General features: G+C 44.2%; 1 protein-coding gene across 1 annotated transcript; it reads right to left on the bottom strand.

Annotated features, from left to right (window-relative positions):
* Window positions 1–10975: 10975 nt before the first annotated feature.
* LOC146684515 (trace amine-associated receptor 1-like) lies at window positions 10976–11962 on the bottom strand. The gene has a single exon (XM_085444647.1). The coding sequence runs from the start codon at window positions 11960–11962 to the stop codon at window positions 10976–10978; it is 987 nt and encodes a 328-aa protein (XP_085300773.1).
* Window positions 11963–16695: the final 4733 nt, after the last annotated feature.

Raw genomic sequence — 16695 nt, 5'->3', positions numbered from 1 at the left:
AGTTGTACCAAAATCTGAGCCAGCTCATCATCGACGGGCTGCGGTATGAAGTGATTTAAAGCTGCAGGACAAATGCTAAACAATTCATTAATTATCTCATCTGCAAAGTTGTCTGCCTTCCTTCAACCACCCTTTGTTTTACATTCCTAACTGTAGGGATATTAAGTTATCGCCAAAGAAACTATCGTCCTGTGCAACTTTTCTGCCTGTTTTTTTTTCCTTCTTTTCCTCTGCCTGTAAAGAATTCCCACTGGGATAAATCAAACAATTCACATTCTTTTTTTTTTCAATCCTTTATTTGTTTCCTTACTGTATATACATATATGTAGGTATATAATTTGTGCTCACATAGGGCATTTTGTATGTGATATTCATATTAGGCCTAATGGAGGTTAAAACATAAAGTTCATTAATTTCTTTCAGTAAACCCTTTGTCCATCTTCTCAAAAACCTTTCTGAGACAACTGTAAACTCAAGTGCCTTTTTCTCTTTTCCCACTGATTTATCAAAGTCCCCTCCACCAGAGTATGGACCAAAGACATCAACCGTCCCCAACTACCCAGCCCTCTTTCTCCCTCTCTCACTGAATGGCACACTTTCCATTTACTACAAATAAACAGTTTGCAATACTGAGTGTGTATGCTTTGTTTTTTGTTTTTTGTTTTTTTTTATTTATAGAGTTGCATTATAGAGTTTTCCATTACTCTGTCTAACCAGACCAGGACCTTGTGGCTTAGATTTCATGACTTCATAAGAAAAAGAAAAAAACATACCCAAGGATATCATGGTGTACATCTAACACCCTTCACATGCTACAAGCTGTTAATCCCTTAAATATGTACCATTAAATCTACAAGAGTGACAAAAGTTGAAGAATAATGTTCCCTACTCCTTTGTTGGTAAATATGGACAGAACGGATGGCAAACAGATAAATGACATCTCCATGCAGTACCAGAAACATCAGGTAGAGGGAACCGTTACATTCAGAATAAATAGACATGATTTGGGAAGGTTTGAGAGTCATTGTGTGATAACTGAGAGCCGTGAACTGAGTATCCTGAGCTGATATCTGAAGGGCACTTATGCCGAATTAGTGAGAGGGTAACTTAAAGAGAGAGTTTTAAAAAGCTGCACGTCTCCTGGCTTCCTTCAGACAATGTTATTCACTTTCTCCTCTTGCCTTAGCAGTGCAGGTTTTTCTCCTTCAATTTCATCAACACTTTTTCTGCAGTAAAGGTATTTCCTTATTTACAAAAATTGGGGTTAAAGGTATGAAGATTGTGTTGCGAGACCACATGGCTGGTTCCAAATTATTCAGATTTCCTGTGTAATATACTAAAGATTATTTTTTTTAAACAAGTCAAAGGTTTCCACGCAAATGTTGTTAGGATGCCTGGGTCGTTGACCCAGGGTTTTTGAGTGTATGATATTATTCATATTTTCTAGTTTTTTGGTTTCTTTGAGTTCTGTCTCATGGTTTATGTCTCTGTCTTCTTTAGTTGCTCTGTCTCCCCTATCACCTGCATCCCCTTGTCTAGTTCGCGTCTATGTGTATCCTTAGTTCCTATATCCCCGTGTCCACTCAGTGTTTGTGTCTGCCCTGGTCCCACGTCTCTGTTCCCTCTGTAGTGCCTACATGTGAGGCTGTGTCTTTGTTCAGTCTGTGTTATGTGTTTCCTGTTTTACTTTGAAGGTCTCTGTCTTTTCTCAGTGTGTTCAGGTTACGCTTCTTTGGTCTCGTCAGTTCTGATTTGTCCCAGCTGTGTTTCCCTCCTGTTACTCATTCCCTGATTGCTCCCTCTGTGTATTTAAGCCCTGTGTTTCTCTGTGTCCGTGTCGCGATCTACTGTTTATTTTGCTGTGTGTTTTGGCTGTCCACTGGTGTAAGTTTATTTTGAGTTTTTTCAAGTTAGTGATGGCCAAATGAAGCTTTCCGAAGCACTGAAGCTTGTATTGAAAAATGGTTCATTACTCGAAGCTTTTCAACACAGTCCTCTCCGGTGACATCTGGTGGCGAATATTTTGAAGAGCAGCTTGAATCTGCAAAATAAAACGGACTGCTCAATCATCACTGCTCACTCAAGAGTGGAGTTCTCTCCGATATTGGGCCACCGTTCCGTTGCTTTGAACATGTAATTGGTTTTGTCTTCTCGATTGGGGGGCTGAAAAAAATGTAATGCATATTTGCGTAATACATTTTGATCAATAGACTTTCCCTATTTAAACATGCACTATGGTGGCCTTTCTTTGCTCATAACTCCTTGATGTTGGTAAATACAATAAGTGAGCAATATATACATTATACATATGATAACGCACAGCACATTATGGAGTATGCCCCTGCTGTGAAGTCCTGCCTCCATCTATTTGTCATTTAATCACTGGACAGCTGGACAGGTTCATATAAAATATTAGATTAGGCCAATTGTCCTATACATATTTTTGACCTAGGGGTGGGATTGATTGTGAACTGGAAAGGGAAAATGCTTAGGGGGCTGAGTACGGCTGCATCGTTACTGATTTGTAGAATCATTTTGATTCGATACAGGATCCGATTCAATTTGATTGGAATCTGGAAAGTTTTGCCTCAGTCAGAAATATTACAATTCTGGTCATGTATCAGTATATATCCATAATTTCGTATCTATTAAAAGAAAGCTGACACATGTGAGACTTAATTAGAGATGTAAACAGAGAGTTATGAAACCTGCAGCTGCAGAAGCCAGCGGGAAAAAAAGAGGCAAACACAGCGCGGACCCGCCGACACATCAAAATCTGACTCTGACGCGTCGGGTCCGCGCTCTGTGTTCACGTTTGTATGCAGAATCCGTAAACCTGCTCCCAGTTACTGTTTTAGCTGCATGGTGTTTGACGACATGTTGTGAGGTTTAACCTGAGATGCTGGCGTTTCAGGCATAATAACGTTAATTTACAAATCGACACGGGATTTTAATGAATCAATATCACTTTATTCAATTTAGCATGGATTGTAATCAGAAAAGCGATAATCAAAACCCACCCCTAATCAAGAACTTGCAAAGTAAGAACATGATCTATGTAAGGTAGCCTTTTTGTTATTTACAGTTAAAAAGAGGATTAGTGTTACTGTGCGCTGGCTGAGTCTCTTTCCTTTCTTAGAAATAGTTTCTCCTGCTCTGGAGAAAATCCACTTGCATGGAACAGAAGAGGCTGTGGAGTGCAGGAACCACACTGCAAGCTGGTAGATATGCAGGTATTCCTGGGTCCTGCAGACTATCACCTAAAAACAATAAACAAAATGATTTTCTAAACTGTAGCAATGTAATGTACGTATAGTGTCAAATACATTTTTGTAGTCTTCATCAGCTTTAATTCACATGGAAGTGTTCCTAAAGTCATATAAGATAAGATAAGATAAGATAACCTTTATTAGTCCCACACGTGGGAAATTTGTTTTGTCACAGCAGGAAGTGGACAGTGCAAAAGTTATGACGCAAAAATTAGAATACAATAAGAATAAATACAGTACACAGCTGTACAGAATAGAATAAAATAATATACTATATACAGTAGAATAAAATAGAATAAAAATATACAATAAGATAAAAATAGAATACGAATGCTATATACAACTGAGTAAAAATACAACGATGACAGAAAGGATTATTGCACTTAGTATTATTGCATATGTATGGATGTGTGTGCTTGATCAGTTAAAGTATGCTGTAATGGCATTTCCATTATGAAAACATGATTTTGGACATTTCAAGTTTTTCACTTCAGCAGATAAAATGAATTGAGCAAAATCAACTCAAAATATCTCCACACGCCAGAACATCCTCTCTTCCTCGCTGGCTCCATATCTGTCAGTGGAATGATCACCTCTTCGCTCTCTGTCACCATCAACACACTCCACGAATCCCATGGATGATTCACTTCCTTATATCCGTTTGAATCAGGTACTGAAGCAGTTACGTGCGTAATGAAGCTTCGGACGTCACTGGTCACGTGATTTTTGCCAAACGAAGCAAGCCTCGACACAGTGCTTCTGAACCAGTGTGTTGTTTTTTTCGACACAAGCTCCGGAGCGTCAGCTTCAAGCGGGCCATCACTATTTCAAGTTATGTCATGTTGCGTTCAGAATTAAAGCCTTTTTTGAGTTCACGTCTGTCTCCGGAGTCTGCACCTTGGGTCCTATTCCTGCCTGCACACAGCCCCACCTAACAGAAGATCGCGACCAGAACATGGACCCTGCAGACTCTTTTTCCTTTGAGTTCAACGGCGAGATGGAGCAGCTGGTGCGCCTGCTTGACCGCATTGCTCAGGCCAATGATTTGAGGACCATGGCAGTTGGGCTAAGTGCTGTGGATGCCATCATTCGGAGCAACCCTCGGCTTACTCAGTTTTCTATGGACACAGTGCTGGGCAGCTCCATAGCGGCCTGGAGGGAGCAAGTCAGGGCTGGCGAGCTTGCTCTCTCTACCTTCACTTCCACTTCTTCACCGCCGCCCCAGGACAACACACACTCACCACCTTCCTCGTCGCTACCTCAGACTGCCTCTCCTTCCTCACACCAGCCAGGACCTTGTTCGCCTGCCTTTTTCCTGGCGGCCATGTGGTCGGATGAGGAGGAGGTCTCCGTATCTCCACCAGTTTCACTTCCCTCATCTAGAAGGAAGCGACGCCATCGTCACTCCTCTCCTCTGTCATCCGTTCAGCCTTCTGCCACGTCAGCTGGAGGGCCCAAGGAGCCCGTTCAGCCTTCTGCCACGTCAGCTGGAGGGCCCGAGGAGCCCGTTCAGCCTTCTGCCACGTCAGCTGGAGGGCCCGAGGAGCCCGTTCAGCCTTCTGCCTCCGCTGGAGGGCCCGAGGAGCCCGTTCAGTCACCTGTCTCCGCTGGAGGGCCCGAGGAGCCCGTTCAGCCACCTGTCTCCGCTGGAGGACCCAAGGAGCCCGTTCAGCCTCCTGTCTCCGCTGGAGGGTCCGAGGGGGGGCCCGTTCAGCCACCTGTCTCCGCTGGAGGCTCCGAGGGGCCCGTTCGGCCACCTGTTTCCGCTGGAGGCTCCGAGGGGCCCGTTCAGCCTCCTGTCTCCGCTGGAGGGTCCGAGGGGCCCGTTCAGCCTCCTGTCTCCGCTGGAGGGTCCGAGGGGGGGCCCGTTCAGCCACCTGTCTCCGCTGGAGGCTCCGAGGGGCCCGTTCGGCCACCTGTTTCCGCTGGAGGGTCCGAGGGGCCCGTTCAGCCTCCTGTCTCCGCTGGAGGGTCCGAGGGGGGGCCCGTTCAGCCACCTGTCTCCGCTGGAGGCTCCGAGGGGCCCGTTCGGCCACCTGTTTCCGCTGGAGGCTCCGAGGGGCCCGTTCAGCCACCTGTCTCCGCTGGAGGGCCCGAGGAGCCCGTTCAGCCACCTGTCTCCGCTGGAGGGCCCGAGGAGCCCGTTCAGCCACCTGTCTCGTCAGCTGGAGGGCCCGAGGAGCCCGTTCAGCCTTCTGCCACGTCAGCTGGAGGGCCCGAGGAGCCCGTTCAGCCACCTGTCTCGTCAGCTGGAGGGCCCGAGGAGCCCGTTCAGCCACCTGTCTCGTCAGCTGGAGGGCCCGAGGAGCCCGTTCAGCCACCTGTCTCGTCAGCTGGAGGGCCCGAGGAGCCCGTTCAGCCACGTGCCACGTCAGCTGGAGGGCCCGAGGAGCCTGTTCAGCCTTCTGCCTCTGCTACGCCTGGTCCAGCTTCTGCCTCTGCAACGCCTGGTCCAGCTTCTGCCTCTGCTACGCCTGGTCCGGCCTCCGAGTCTGCAGCTCCGCCTGGTCCGGCCTCCGAGTCTGCAGCTCCGCCTGGTCCGGCCTCCGAGTCTGCAGCTTCGCCTGGTCCGGCCTCAGCCTCTGCAGCAGCCTCTGTTCCTGCTTCGCCTCAGCCTGGTCCGGCTTCGGCCTCTGCAGCTCCGCCTGGTCCAGCCTCCGAGTGTTCAGCTTCGTCTGCTCCAGAGGTCTCCATGCTGTCTGTTCCTGCACGTCCTGTCCGGCCTGCTCGTCCTGTCCGGCCTGCTCGTCCTGCACGTCCTGTCCGGCCTGCACGTCCTGCTCATCCCGTCCGGCCTGCTCGTCCTGCACGTCCTGCTCGTCCCGTCCGGCCTGCTCGTCCTGCACGTCCTCTCCGGCCGATGACTGGACATCATTGCTGTCATGGACGGCCCCCTGAACTACGTCGCCGTCGGTGCCTCCCGCCCGGCCGGCCTCCTGATCCGCTCGGTCGCCGTCGGTGTCTCCCGCCCGGCCGGCCTCCTGATCTGCTCCGTCGCCACCGGTGCCTCCCGCCTGGCCGGCCTCCTGAACTGTTTTCTGGGCTCTTGGGCCGTCAGCCTCCGGGCCGCCCCCCTGAACTGCCCGGGTTTGGACTATTGTGCTGTCAGCCTCCGGGCCGGCCCCCTGAACTTTTTGTGAACTGTTTTTCCTGGCTGCCTGCGCCTGTCATGAGCCTGTTTTTTGTTCTGTTGCTTTCCGGGCTCCAGTGTTTGCACTTCTTTTTGTTTCTGGCTCAATGTGTTTCATTTGTTTCGAGCCCTCCATCCTGTTTCTCCCGCCGCCCACCCTGGTTGGGTTGTTTTTGTTTTTTTTTATTTTGAGGTTTTGGTTTGGGCTGTCTGGAAGCCAGCCCTTAAGGGGGGGGGGGGGGTACTGTTAGGATGCCTGGGTCGTTGACCCAGGGTTTTTGAGTGTATGATATTATTCATATTTTCTAGTTTTTTGGTTTCTTTGAGTTCTGTCTCATGGTTTATGTCCCTGTCTTCTTTAGTTGCTCTGTCTCCCCTATCACCTGCATCCCCTTGTCTAGTTCGCGTCTATGTGTATCCTTAGTTCCTATATCCCCGTGTCCACTCAGTGTTTGTGTCTGCCCTGGTCCCACGTCTCTGTTCCCTCTGTAGTGCCTACATGTGAGGCTGTGTCTTTGTTCAGTCTGTGTTATGTGTTTCCTGTTTTACTTTGAAGGTCTCTGTCTTTTCTCAGTGTGTTCAGTTTACGCTTCTTTGGTCTCGTCAGTTCTGATTTGTCCCAGCTGTGTTTCCCTCCTGTTACTCATTCCCTGATTGCTCCCTCTGTGTATTTAAGCCCTGTGTTTCTCTGTGTCAGTGTCGTGATCTACCGTTTATTTTGCTGTGTGTTTTGTCTGTCCACCAGTGTAAGTTTATTTTGAGTTTTTTCAAGTTATGTCATGTTGCGTTCAGAATTAAAGCCTTTTTTGAGTTCACGTCTGTCTCCGGAGTCTGCACCTTGGGTCCTATTCCTGCCTGCACACAGCCCCGCCTAACAAATGTAAGTGAAATAAAAATATTGTAGTAGTGAATGAGACATGCAGTAGCAACGATAGCATAATGCCAGAAATGGTATACGCATTGCAACAGATTCAAAGGTGGATGGTGAAAAGAACAAACTAAATTAATTGTTAAATTTAAATGATTCTCTGAACATCCATGGATTATGGTTTCAATCTGTTTTAATCAAGATTTTCATGGATTCGTGCACATTCTCCGCTTCCTGGTATCAAACAACAAACATTTTACAGTGCTCAGGATGACTTCATTTACATGCAACAATTTTGACTTTTTCTTTTTTTTTTTTAAACAAAAATCCGTCAAATTCATATTTTGAATGATCACTTTCCCTCCTGCAAACCTCTCTGATATAAAAAGCTTACATCGGACAGTCTCGGTTGTTGACAAGACACTTCACCTACCGCCTACTGGTGATGGCCAGAGGGGCCGATGGCGCGATATGTACCTACCCCAGGGCAGTTGTGGCTACAACTGTAGCTTGCCTCCACCAGTGTGTGAATGTGAGAGTGAATGAATAGTGGAATTTTACAGCGCTTTGAGGGCCCCGAAAAGCGCTATGTAAATGCAATACATTATTATTTTTATTATTATTATTATTATATTTTTGCATGCTGTAGCGCCATTTGTGGGAGCATTTCAAGTTACTATACATTATATCAATTCAACCGTTATAGCCCAAATTTTAATACTATGTATGCATTAAGTCCATAGAAACTACATAAATTGCAAAAAAGTGCAATAAACTACAAAAAAATTGAAAATTGTTTTTTTAAACATATATTTCTAGTTAGAGAAATTTAAAAGGCTTATCCCTCAAAACTGTAAATACAAAAAAGTTACACAAAATAGTTTCCAACCATGGGAAATTTATGTGTCTTCATAGTTTTATTTTTGAGATACACCAATTTTTATATACAGGAGGAAAAAACGAATAATGCAAATATGCAAAAAAACAAAACAAAAGAAAAACAGCATGTGCATCAAAATAAACTATTTCCAGCAGTGCAATTTGAGTTCTAAGCATCACAGAAACAATACAGTCAAAGTCAAACATAACTTTTAAAAACATCAGTATAGCAAAATGACCCAGAACCGTGACAACTGTGCTAAAATCACTGCGGAAACGAAGCCCGGTATTGTCACGGGAACATCCATTCATCCATCCATTTTCTTCCGCTTATCCGGTGCTGGGTCGAAGGGGCAGCAGCCCAAGCAGAGAAGCCCAGACATCCCACTCCCCAGCCACCTCCTCCAGCTACACCAAGGTGTTCCCAGGCCAGCCGAGAGATATAATCTTTCCAGTATGTCTTGAGTCTGCCCTGGGGCCTCCTCCCGGTGGCACATGCCTGGTAAACCTCACCCAGGAGGCACGCAGGAGGCATCCTTATCAGATGCCCGAACCACCTCAACTGGCTGCTTTCGATGTGGAGGAGCAGCGGTTCTACTCTTAGGCTGAACATTTCACCCTATCTCTAAGGGAGAGGACAGCCACGGTTCGGAGGAAACCCATTTCCACCATTTGTATCCGCGATCTCATTCTTTAGGTTACTACCCACAGCTCGTGACCATAGGTGAGGGTAGGGACGTAGATCGACTGGTAAATTGAGAGCTTCCCTTTTACACCCAGCTCTCTCTTCACCACAACAGACCGGTACAACATCCGCATCGCTGCAGCCGCTGCACCAATCGGTCTGTCGATCTCCCACTCCCTTCTCCCGTCACTCGTGAACAAAACCCCGAGACCTCCTCCACTTGGGGCAGGAACTCGTCCGGAGTGGGCACTCCACCCTTTTCTAGCTGAGGATCATGGAGGTGCTGATTCTCATTCTCACTGCTTCACACTCGGCTGTGAACCGTTCCAAGGCGAGCTGGAGGCCATCACCCGGAGAAGCTAACAGAACCACATCATCTGCAAAAAGCAGAGATGAGATCCTGAGACCACCAAAGTGAAAGCCTTCCGCCACTTGGCTATGCCTAGAAATTCTGTCCATAACAATTATGAACAGGATCGGTGACAAAGGGCAGCCCTGGTGGAGCCCATCACCCACCAGAAACGAGTCCGACTTATTGCCAGCTATGCTGACCAAGCTCTTGCAACGGTTGTATAAGGACTGAATGACCCGTAGCAATGGGCCAGAAACCCCATACTCCCAGAGCACCCCCCACAGGACCCACCGAGGGACACAGTCAAATGCCTTCTCCAAGTCCACAAAACACATGTAGACTGGTTGGGCAAACTCTCATGCACCCTCATTGTAGAGACATGTCAACCAAGACAGCCCTACAACATCCAGAGCCTTCAGGAACTCAGGACGGACCTCATCCACCCCAGGGGCTCTGCCACCAAGGAGTTGTTTAACTGCCTCAGTGATCTCGCCCCCAGAGATTGGCAGGTCATCCCCTTCGTCGTGTCACAGGAACATGCGTTAATTAATTTGGTGATTTATTAAATGTATAAATGATATTATACTTATAACATTATACTTATAACACTTATATTCTAATCTGCTGCTGAGTCTCTTATGCTGATGGAAATGCAGATAACACAGAACATGCAGGAACACCTGTTCAACCAATCATGTTCATTCCACTATGCATTCCTGAAGCGTTCATTTCTTTTACAACAGTTTTGTGTTTGGCTGGTATGTCTTTATTTTCTTTATTCCAGAGATTTTCACTTCTCTGGAATAGTTGGCACTAATAAGGATGATTTTCTGTAAAAGAGTATTTATATGACCAATTAATCAGACTCGTAGATGATGTTAGATTAGTTTGATGCTGCCAATGCTTTTATTTAACCATGCTGGGAAACACTGGGTTAACTTGGAGAGCTGAGAACCAGCTTTGTGTGACTGTTTATCCAGTTCCCAGTGTTAGGGTCAGTGATTCCAGATAACGGAAAGATATCCTGGATATGCTGACCTCACTCTGTAGTATGCAGGGCTCTGAGACAGCAGCTCGACTCTACATTACCCTCATGCTTAATATTCACAATGAAAATATTAGTCGAACATCGTGAAGTCTGTATGTGTTTCTAACAAGCTTTGTATAGTTAAACCTAACAGTTACTACATGATGGAAACAACAATGTTATCTGTTTTTATAAAGATTATGCGTGAATACACAGGGCACACTGACTATTGACTATTTATTTCCTCCCCTTTAAACACATTCTTATTGTTAGTTTAAATTCAGAATTGGCAACTGAAACAAAGTATGTCACATACGAACATCAGGAAATAAAGACCCAATAGATATATTCTCAGTAAATGAAGTCGGTGTTCAACCTGTGAGAGGTGACAGTCAGCGGGGGCTATGACAGTTGTGTACCGGGACCTGCACTTTGCTGGCGGTATAACAGCTTGAGCGCTATTTCAATAATTATTGAAATATTTATTTAATATAATTAATTTAAATTTAAATTAATTAATAAAATATTTATCAATTCATTCATTTTGTCACTCCTGGCCCTCCATAACGATAAGCGATGACAATATTTGCAAAACTATTTGAACAATCAAACAATGTGTTTGTACATTTGTACAAAACGTATTTGCTACTCAGATTATTTCTTTCAGTCGCTATTGAGACATTATGTATGTGATGCTTCAGGTAGGGTTCAGTGGCTGTTTTATGTTTGTTTTTACTGTAAGATTTGTGAAATGTGTATATTTTATCAAGTCATATTTGTGTTGGTAAAATCCCCTTGGAATATTTTCCCGCAAATAATCATTCTGATGGCTGACCTGAACCAGCTATAAAAGAAAGCATAAATAAATGGATTTAGCATTGAATTTGCCAATGTAAGCCAGTTAAGAGTTTCAATTACAGGAACTGGTACAGAATCACTGGTAAATGGTGGGAATGTGATGCAAAGAAAAAAAGGACTCCAGCAAAATATAAAAACTCCCAAAACAATAGCCAGAGTTTTGGTCGCCTTTCTCTCCTTGATACTGGCAGTTTGTCCACACTTTGTGTTCTGGATGCTTCTTGCTTGCCTCAAAGCAACAAAGAAAATCTTTAGGTAGATACAAAGCATTATGGTCACTGGCAGGTAAAATGATAACATGGGTCCAACAGTGCTTTCCATTAGAATGTCAATCAAACATGATTCCTCACATTTTTCATTATTAAATCCAGCAATGGTGACACTAATTCCAATTATCCCAGAAACCCCCCAGCTCATCAGGATCATGAACACAACAACACGATGGCTGATTTTAGTTTGATATGTCAGAGGCTGGCAAACAGCATGGTATCTGTCAATAGAAATACAGCAGAGGTTCAGGATGGAACATGTGCTCAGTGAAATATCAAAGGTCCCTCGCACTTTGCAAAACAAACCCTCATGATAAAGACATGAGCTGAGAGAGAATGCCATGCTGAGAGGAAATGCTATAATCCCAACGAGCAGGTCAGCCACAGCAAGAGAGAGGATGAGAGAATTAGTAGGAGTATGGAGCTGTTTGAAGTAAATCACAGAAATTATTACAAGGAGATTTCCACATATTGTTATAACAGACAATAATGCAAGGAATGCATACAAGAATACACACATAATGGAAGGGCTGTTTGTCAGCATGTATTTGGAGTCTTGTATTACATAACAGGGATGTAGATCATTTACAATGTTGGTCATGTTCATACTGACCTTTTGTTTCATAATTAAGCAGCTTAAACCAACAATATGATTTTTTTCTGCTGCACTAACCTGGGACTTGACTTGATGTAGATTGTCCTTCAGTGCAGGTCAACTACTGATTGCTAAGAAGAGCGAGAGTCCAGACTGAGTTAAAAGAGGTTGTCAAAGAGGGAAACAGCATTGAGATTTGGTCAATTACACAAGCTCAAAGGATAACAAACAAAACTGGGAGCATCCAGAATACCCGAAGGACTCAATCAGGAGTCTCTTGTCAGAAAAGGTGACAAAAAATATATGAATGAAAAACAAGGTAACGTGTAAACAACGTACTGGAAGGATGAATCATAATTTATTCAAAAGCCATTCTCTCATGCAATTTTCTGGTAATTGTGGTGTTTTGGCATATTTTCTAAATATTAAAGCCATAACACAGGATTCACATTATTTTCATTTTCATCACAGAACTCACCAATAGATTCAAGCTTTGTAAATGGAAACAGGGCCATCTGCATAGAAACTGTTTATCACTGGATATAGGAAGATCCAGAGCATCATGCTGGTTTTGTAATGACTCTTCTTTGCCAGGGAAGTGAACTTACTCTACTACCTTATCCACCAATTGATCTGAAATTGGTGGATAAGGTAGTAGGGTAGATAATTGATGGATAATTCCTTCACTTTAAGGACTCAAAGGTTTTAAGTTTGATTTGTCACCTTCCTTACGTACTATTTTGGTACAGGAAGTGCTGAATGAAAACAGACCAACCATCAACTAGGGTTAGGGTTAGGGCACAATTCAGTGTTGCTTAAAGAAATATCTAAATAACTGATCACTAATCAGTGCCAGTGTATTTAGATTTAAAAAATATTTAGATTTAATATCAATTTTATATTAGTAAATATTTCAATTTAACATTCAGTCATAACACTTGAATTCAGATGTAAATGTTTGTAAAATTTCCTGTGGAAAAAGGGTGTGTTGAAAACATAATAATCAGAGCCCCATATCCTAAAGATTTTTTTAAACTGTAATTGCTAAAGTTAAGACATATATGGGATGGGTGGGGTTGAGTTGATAATAATCAGTGCTATCCAGTGACCAATAATAAAAGTTGTCATGTTAAATATAACAAGAAACTAACATCTAACCAGATTATTATGTTTGCAAAGATGGGAATTTCTGCAGAGTAATACTTTATCAAAGGCTGTGTGAATGAGGAAATGAAACCAAGTCAGTCAGCTGGATCAGCTGACTGACTTGACAGGAAGAGTCAGAGAGAAACTCAGAGTTTGTTGAAGATAACTTGCCAGCATGCAGCTTCACTACTCAGGTGACTGTCTCAGAGATCTAGGTACAGTGGGGCAAAAAAGTATTTAGTCAGCCACCGATTGTGCAAGTTCCCCCACTTAAAATGATGACAGAGGTCAGTAATTTGCACCAGAGGTACACTTCAACTGTGAGAGACAGAATGTGAAAAAAAAAATCCATGAATTCACATGGTAGGATTTGTAAAGAATTTATTCGTAAATCAGGATGGAAAATAAGTATTTGGTCAATAACAAAAATACGACTCAATACTTTGTAACATAACCTTTGTTGGCAATAACAGAGGTCAAACGTTTACTATAGGTCTTTACCAGTGTTGGGTAAGTTACTTTAAAATAGTAACTTAGTTACATTACTAGTTACTTCTCTCAAAAGTAACTCAGTTACTTCAAGTTACTCATTACTTTCAAAGTAACTAGTTACTAGGGAAAGTAACTTTGGTTTTACTCAGAATTCTCTTGTTAATGTGTTTCTTCCATAACTTTGCCAGTCTTCTAGCTTGCTTACTTGCCACAGTGCACTGTGCCACCTACCAATAGAAAGGAAAAGATAATGTGCATATTTCCACGAGAGAAATCCCACGCCTGGACCGTCATTGACTGCTGCCATGATTCTAGCCTACGTCACAGCGTCATGTGCGCCTTTTACATCCAACACAAAAACTGCAGTCGTGGTGCTTTCGATTGTACTCAGAACTCGGAAATTCTGCCTTCTGAATAGGAAGATGTAGGCAACACCAGACTGCAGATAAGCTGCATACAGGGCTGGACTGGGACAGAAAATTGTCCCGGGCATTTTGACTAGAGACTGGCCCACCATTATAGGAAAAATCATAAAGCCTTTGAATGAAACAGTGATGTACACTGTTCTGATGGTATATATGCATCAATCTATCAATCGTTTGTTGTAAGATTTAGATAATTATTTTTTTAAAAGCTAGACATTTTAAATGAGAATAAGAAAGAAAAGTATTTCTTTGTGCCCCCCTTTCCCTGTTAATGCCCTACATGCCCCCCTGGCAACACTTTGCTAGACCCGCACCTGCACAGTTACCAGCTGTCAGCTACCTAAAAAAGGATCCTGGGGTTATTTGTCTCTCAGAAACAGTTCATAACTTCCCTTCAACTCATTCATGTCACCTAAAAGGTAAACCTGTTTCTCCATCACCTGTTCAGCTCTGATGATTCAGTAAGGACATCTCCTGGTTTCATCTTCATGTTTCACTCTCACCAGATAACCAAACCATATCATGACCAGCAGCTTTTTTGCAGCTGTGGCTCCAGCAAACATCAGCTGATACTAGAAATTAATATTAAATAAATTCTAACAACAGCTGATCAAGCTTAAACGTGCTGCTGTTGTTTAGCGCGACATCCGCTGGTTTCCTCTTTCGGCGCAAAGTGAGCGATAAACAAACAAGAGAGCCGATCAGCTGATCATTGATCAGTTTTCATGATTGAAGCAGAAACTGGAGACGGAGGGGAGAGAATGAAAGAAGAAGAGGCAGCTGTGCAGCAAAGACAGAATAACTCCAGCTTTGTGCCTTTTTCATTGTAGCTGAATTACGGGACAAACTGTCCCTTTTCACCTCAATAAGAAACGCGTAATATTTTCTCTGAATACCAGACGGGACGGTTGGCAACTCTAATAACTTATGAACAAAATAAAGTTCAACATCATTAACATCATAGCACCCACCCAGCTTGTATAGAAACTCCGTCATGCTAGCTAGCACGCAGTACGGAAAAAGTCAGAATAACAAAAATAAACTCCACCTAAACTTGGTTTATATCTGACCCAGAGAGACTGCAGGTCATAACTTCTTACCTGAAGTTCAGTTCACACTTGGACCGGCGGCCGCCTCGGGTCTCTTTTCCTTCTGCGTCCCCTTTCCTTCATCCACCAGCTGGCTTCCACCACTTGCTAATGTTATTGAATCTGTGGAAGCTCCGCGATAGCCACCACACGAAGTAACGACTAACGCGTTCCTGATTTTGGCATAATAACTAGTTACCGTGCTCGTTACCACAATAATAACGTAGTTACTGTAACGCGTTACTTAATAACGCGTTAGTCCCAACACTGGTCTTTACCAGGTTTGCACACACAGTAGCTGGTATTTTGGCCCATTCCTCCATGCAGATCTTCTCGAGAGCAGTGATGTTTTGGGGCTGTCGCCGAGCAACACGGACTTTCAACTCCCGCCACAGATTTTCTATGGGGTTGAGGTCTGGAGACTGGCTAGGCCACTCCAGGACTTTCAAATGCTTCTTACGGAGCCACTCCTTTGTTGCCCGGGCGGTGTGTTTTGAATCATTGTCATGTTGGAAGACCCAGCCTCGTTTCATCTTCAAAGTTCTCACTGATGGAAGGAGGTTTTGGCTCAAAATCTCACGATACATGGCCCCATTCATTCTGTCCTTAACACGGATCAGTCGTCCTGTCCCCTTGGCAGAAAAACAGCCCCATAGCATGATGTTTCCACCCCCATGCTTCACAGTAGGTATGGTGTTCTTGGGATGCAACTCAGTATTCTTCTTCCTCCAAACACGACGAGTTGAGTTTATACCAAAAAGTTCTACTTTGGTTTCATCTGACCACATGACATTCTCCCAATCCTCTGCTGTATCATCCATGTGCTCTCTGGCAAACTTCAGACGGACCTGGACATGCACTGGCTTCAGCAGCGGAACACGTCTGGCACTGCGGGATTTGATTCCCTGCCGTTGTAGTGTGTTACTGATGGTGACCTTTGTTACTTTGGTCCCAGCTCTCTGCAGGTCATTCACCAGGTCCCCCCGTGTGGTTCTGGGATCTTTGCTCACGGTTCTCATGATCATTTTGACCCCACGGGATGAGATCTTGCGTGGAGCCCCAGATCGAGGGAGATTATCAGTGGTCTTGCATGTCTTCCATTTTCTGATGATTGCTCCCACAGTTGATTTTTTTCACACCAAGCTGCTTGCCTATTGTAGATTCACTCTTCCCAGTCTGGTGCAGGTCTACAATACTTTTCCTGGTGTCCTTCGAAAGCTCTTTGGTCTTGGCCATGGCGGAGTTTGGAGTCTGACTGTTTGAGGCTGTGGACAGGTGTCTTTTATACAGATGATGAGTTCAAACAGGTGCCATTCATACAGGTAACGAGTGGGGGACAGAAAAGCTTCTTACAGAAGACGTTACAGGTCTGTGAGAGCCAGAGATTTTCCTTGTTTGAGGTGACCAAATACTTATTTTCCACCCTAATTTACGAATAAATTCTTTACAAATCCTACCATGTGGATTCATGGATTTTTTTTTTTTTCACCTTCTGTCTCTCACAGTTGAAGTGTACCTCTGGTGCAAATTACTGACCTCTGTCATCATTTTAAGTGGGGGAACTTGCACAATCGGTGGCTGACTAAATACTTTTTTGCCCCACTGTAACCCT

The sequence above is a fragment of the Copadichromis virginalis genome, linkage group LG20 (assembly GCF_057382275.1).
Source record: "Copadichromis virginalis isolate Kocher_CV1m ecotype Utaka linkage group LG20, C_Virginalis_male_GT1.1, whole genome shotgun sequence".
NCBI classification, from domain to species: domain Eukaryota; kingdom Metazoa; phylum Chordata; class Actinopteri; order Cichliformes; family Cichlidae; genus Copadichromis; species Copadichromis virginalis.
Note: the sequence above shows the minus strand (reverse complement) of the source record. Positions and strands in the feature narration are given on the sequence as shown.

What these genes read in the sequence shown, in the direction of transcription:
- LOC146684515 (XM_085444647.1), bottom strand. Translation starts at nt 11,962, where the DNA reads ATGAAACAAAAGGTCAGTATGAACATGACCAACATTGTAAATGATCTA.